The 5367-nt window shown below is 40.7% G+C and overlaps 1 protein-coding gene across 1 annotated transcript; it reads left to right on the plus strand.

Moving 5' to 3' along the window:
* Window positions 1-302: 302 nt before the first annotated feature.
* Window positions 303-3170, plus strand: LOC311064416 (retinol dehydrogenase 7-like). Its single transcript, XM_084084246.1, has 5 exons — window positions 303-437; window positions 657-1031; window positions 1565-1785; window positions 2528-2691; window positions 2853-3170. The coding sequence occupies exons 1-5, from the start codon at window positions 363-365 to the stop codon at window positions 3080-3082; spliced, it is 1065 nt and encodes a 354-aa protein (XP_083940372.1). The 5' UTR covers window positions 303-362; the 3' UTR covers window positions 3083-3170.
* The last annotated feature ends 2197 nt before the right edge of the window (window positions 3171-5367 follow it).

Consider the following 5367-nt stretch of genomic DNA (forward strand, 5'->3'; position numbering starts at 1 on the left):
CAGGGACTGTCAGTTTTCCAAATGGACCCTTAAAGGTCTGTAGCTCTGAGAGTGTACACATTTCTACACTCTCAGAGTTATGGTCACTGGTCTAGCTGCATACAGTTCATGTCATTAATATTAAAATCTCTTCTGTAAATGTAAGATGGATGGACATGGATTATAAAGTGTCTCCTATATCATTTCTATAGATATTTAGTGAGGCATATATCCTACATGTAGCATGATCAATCTTTAAACATTCAGAGTGATTTAAACGTTAATTGCGTTAAATAGATGTTAGAAGATAGAAGACATTGCATTCCCTTGTCTAAGTACAATTATGTCTAGCATCTGTGTTCTTGTACATGAGGCTTTTATAAATGTTTGTTTATATACAGAAACTCATCACAAGTTTCCATCCTCAGGTGTCTACCCCTAATGTTGGTTTCTTTGAGGTAAGATTAATTTCTATTTTTGATAACTTAAAAATATTAATCATATTAATTACACTTTTTTCTGACATTTAATTCTGTGGGTCACTTATGCCATAATATTTGATTTATTGTATTACTTTTTATTATTATTTAAACTTTATGGCAATTTTATTATCTCCATTCAGAATTCACAGGAAAGTGACCTGTAGCCTAAAACATTGCGTGACTTTTGTCTTGCAGGAAATCCTGTCACACCTGGCCTCAACCTGTTTCATAGTCTTGGCCATGGTCATTGTCATTGTCTGGTACATTAGAGATTCCTACAAGGTTGATGCCTTCAATGAGAAGCACGTGTTCATTACAGGCTGTGATAGTGGCTTTGGAAATCTGCTGGCCAGACAACTGGATGGAAAGGGATTTAATGTGATAGCTGCATGTCTCACAGAAAAGGGTGCTTCAGATTTAGCATCTGCGGCGTCTTCCAGACTCAAGACTCTTCTGTTAAATGTTGCCGACAGTACAAGCATCAGGAAGGCGGTGGAGTTTGTGGAAGCAGAGGTCGGACAGCGAGGTGAGGCGCTGTGCACAACAGGAGCTAGACATGGATTAGATAGCGTACCAGACAGAGTTAAGCCCAGTCTCTAAGACATATTTTAACAAAGGAAACAAACCCTGTCCTTCAACCCACAATCAGGCACAGGAAATCTCCAATAGGTGCCGAGACGGCAATATAGTGTACAAATGCAAAACTCTTAAAATAATTATACACTCGCAGTACTGTATATCGATAACACAAGGTTCACAAGACATATAACATAGAATCTAGTTCAGTTGAGGACACACAAACACAGCAGACAGTGTAAGGGGAACTCCAGGCCCATCAGTTGGGTCGATAGTCCACAGGGCATTTGCCGTATATGGTGCTGACTGACAAAGATCAGCTGAGGTCGCATCGTCACAGCTGAGAGTGTCTGCAGGGTCAGCAGTATAGGAGCACGCTGTAGCCTGGGACATAGGGCTACACATGGTCTAGATCAGTCATTCTCAACCTTTTAAAATTTTCAAGGACACACATTTTGATATGCATTAGGCCAGGGGTCTTCAACAGGGGGTCCGGGACCCCTAGTGGGTCCTCAAAGCTACTATAGGGGGTCCGCCAATCAGAGTGGATGCAGTTAGAGGACTTCACAAAGGTTTTGGATGTTAATCTAATAGGTGTCATCGACGTGACCCTACAGTTTCTCCCACTGGTGAAGAAGGCCCGCGGCAGGGTGGTAAATGTGGCCAGTATCTTGGGGAGGCTTGCCCTTACTGGTGGAGGCTACTGCCTGTCCAAATATGGGGTGGAGGCCTTCTCTGACAGCCTCAGGTATCACTCAAACACAATAATACTTGCTTTGTTCTAGATGGGGCCCTATTAGTTATTAGCAGATTAGTCGTAGCTGAAAGATCTCAATGTAATATGATAGCTGCTTGTCATTACACTATCAACCCAGCCAATCATGTGAACAGTACGACTACTCTAGCAAAGATCAAAATCAGCAAACAATCACTTTCATCAAGGAAGGGATTATATGAAAAAACAGTCATATTAATAACTTTCCCCAGATATTTTCTGGGGGGGGGGGGGGGGGGGCGCTAGCAGCTGATAAAGCCTGATCGTAAATACAATCTCATCTCCACTGTCCACACAGTAAAATTCAAACAGTGACCCATAACAGCTTAAAGGAGCCCTTCACCCGTTTTCAACCTTATCTTCAATATCTTCATATAATTGGTCCTCATTGGTCCTCACTAATGCTCATTAGAAGATGGCACGATTTCCATAATACTCACTCTGCATCTTAGCAGAGCTTTGCTTTGCTGCGTGTCAACCCCCCCCCCCTCTCTCCCCATTTCCTGTTAGCCCACTTTCCCTATCCCTCTCTAAATAAAGGCATAAAAAGCCCCAAAAAAAACTTTAGATGAAGATAAGTTGAAAATGGGTGAAGTGGTCCTTTAAGTCTTAGGGGAAGTCAGTCAGTTTATTTCTGCCAATATCATTCCTGCAGACAGAAAATAATAGCACAGACATTATATTTTAGCCATTGCAGCATCTTCCTTCTGTTTAGGTTGGACATGCAACACTTTGGTATCAAAGTGAGCATCATTGAGCCGGGCTTCTTCAAGACAGCAGTGACTAGAGTGGATCTCATTGAAGCAGACCTGAAGAGACTTTGGGACCGCCTCACTCAGGAAGTCAAAGACTCCTATGGAGCCAACTACTTTGATGAATGTGAGTGGATGTCATTTGCAATAAACTGATTAGCATCTTTATTCATTGATACCCTGCAAAAAGAAAAATTATCAGGTAAAAAAAAAAAACTATTGCACTTTACAATCACTGAATGTCTGTCCCTTGTCCCTGTTCTGTCTTATATATACTGTGAATCTCAGATATGAAAGCTCAGGACTTCTCCATGGGCATCCTGTGCAGTTCAGATATCTCCAAGGTGACCAATTGTATGCAGCATGCCCTGACGGCTCGCCACCCTCGCACGCGTTACGCAGCAGGCTGGGACGCAAAGTTGTTCTGGATCCCTCTCTCTTACCTCCCAACATTTGTTTCAGACTTTGTAGTCAATGTGCTGCTTCCTGTACCAAAATCTAAACAAAAGTCTCTGTGAATCAAATTCAAAGTTTTGCAAATACATAAGCTGAATGACACTGTTGTACTGTATCAGCACTGTTGTACTGTATATGACGATGAATGTGTACTATAATGTATGTGGGTTGTTGTTGTTGGGGTATTTGACAAGTACATTTGCATAATACTGAATTATTATCCTAGCTATTAGGGGCAGTGGATGACATTAATACAGTAATGGAACCAATAGAACCAATAATAATAAAAATTCAAGATTGTGTTACAAAACAAGAAATGTATTCATTCTCAGGTCTCGGCAGCATCCATTTCTTATTGGAAAAACACATTTGTACATGTTTCCAATGCTCATTGATTGTTTAGATTTCTCCTGTGTTTGTTTCTCATAATACAAAACAATCATAAAGCAAACAGAATTTGTAGCCCATCTTTTGAAAATGACATAATGTTTCACATGCTGGCACACATCTGCAACCTCATGTCATATGGATATTTTTCTCATGAACATAACTACAGAAATTCAGCTCCATGGGAAAAAAACACATGAGCAGCATGCACAACTATTGTTCAAAAAAATGTGTTTGTTACTAAAAGTTATTTGTGAAAAAGAACTTCCGCACGCCCAGATCAGTTTAAAAGCAGGTACGTAGGCGACAAACAGTAGATGAGATCAATAAAAGGTATTAGCCTGGTAAACCCCCAAAAGGTATACCCGCACACTGCCACTTGCATGTTCAAGATAAGTTATTTTAATGTAGAGGCAACGTTACAGTCGTTTAGACCTTCCTCTGGCATCAGACTTGAATTATGATCATAGTGATTCAAATATCCACAAAGTCAGAGAACATAAAGTAGAAATGAGTATGTGCAATGTACTGTATGTGTGCTAAACATCATACACCTACCAATGATTGATTTATTACTCATTTTCAACCAAAACCCAGATTTGCTCAGCAGCCATATTGGAAAGAAACGGGGCCTCTTCCTTACTTCCTTCACATGTGTTACCAATGATACTAATGAAGGCTCTGTTCCATTCTGGTGAACAGAGTCAGGGTCCATTTGGTTCCATTTGTATACTCTCAGAGTTATGGGGGTCCTTGAAGTTAAAAAGTTTGAGAAACACTGTGCTACAGTAAATGGAACAGAGCCTTCATTAACCTAACACCTGTGAAGGAAGTAAGGAAGGGGCTCAATTTCTTTCCAATATGGCTGCTGTGCATAGAGCCTATTGTGCATGCTGGCTCACTGGAAAGGCTCTGCTAAACAATGGAATAGAGCCTTAATTGGTTTCATTGGTACACATTTCATTAAAATGTTCAGATGGGTGGGCTGTGTGCATTTTCAGAGCATTTGCAGAGCATTTCAGAGCATTTTCATTTGTTTTACTGATCAATCAAAAAAAGCGATTGTTTTCTGGCTTGGATCAATGGAGCTACTACATAGTATTTAAGTTCCTATTCATAACATTTCAAGGTTCTAATATTAATAATGTTATATTATCAATAAAATCTTTTGTGTTTTGCTAATTACTTGGGGGCCTACTTGCAATATCCTCGCGGCCCAGTGGTCCCCGGCCCACAGGTTGGGGAAACGCTGGTCCATTATGATGCCAGAATACATCTTCTGTTAAGTTTATTTTATTTTATTATGTTGTCTCTTTGTAGGTAGTGATTGCGATATGTATTTATATTGGGAACCCTCGAAAACTCAAGGGGTTTATCCTCACAAAGAAATTTGATCAAAAACAAGGGTATGAGCTAACCAAAACCAACATTATGAGATAAATAGCACTTTTGAATAGTACTATACTTATATTGCACTTAGTACCAATGTCGTTTTTCCTTATTTTACTGCTGCTTTCTCTATCCTTTTCAAATGTTTTTAATGCCCTTGCCTCTTTTGAATGTGTTTTTAAATGTGACAAGCACCACGAGTTGCGGGGAACGGTATTTTGCTCCCATGTAGGCCGAGTGTATTATAGAAGTGACGATAAAACTGCTCGTTTAGCGGGAACATGCTGTCTTTGCAAGAGGACAGTCAACTTGAACTACCTTCCAGTTCCTCCGCTTCAACCACTCTTCAACCAGTCCTCCCCCTGTGTGCCCTGTCTCTATCCATGGAGGGCCGACTGCCAATGGTCCTCAATACCACCATCACCTCCTGGTGTTTTGAGAAGCATGCACACACAGGTGGCTCAACCTGAAGTCTCTTTTCCTTCCTTCCCTGCTGCTCTGCCTGTTTTGTGTCTTCATTAACGCTTTGGTTGCTGCATCCCACCAAGTCCTAGAGACTGTGCCAAGTCTA

The sequence above is a fragment of the Gymnoscopelus microlampas genome (assembly GCF_963454915.1).
Source record: "Gymnoscopelus microlampas genome assembly, chromosome: 17".
In the NCBI taxonomy this organism is placed as follows: domain Eukaryota; kingdom Metazoa; phylum Chordata; class Actinopteri; order Myctophiformes; family Myctophidae; genus Gymnoscopelus; species Gymnoscopelus microlampas.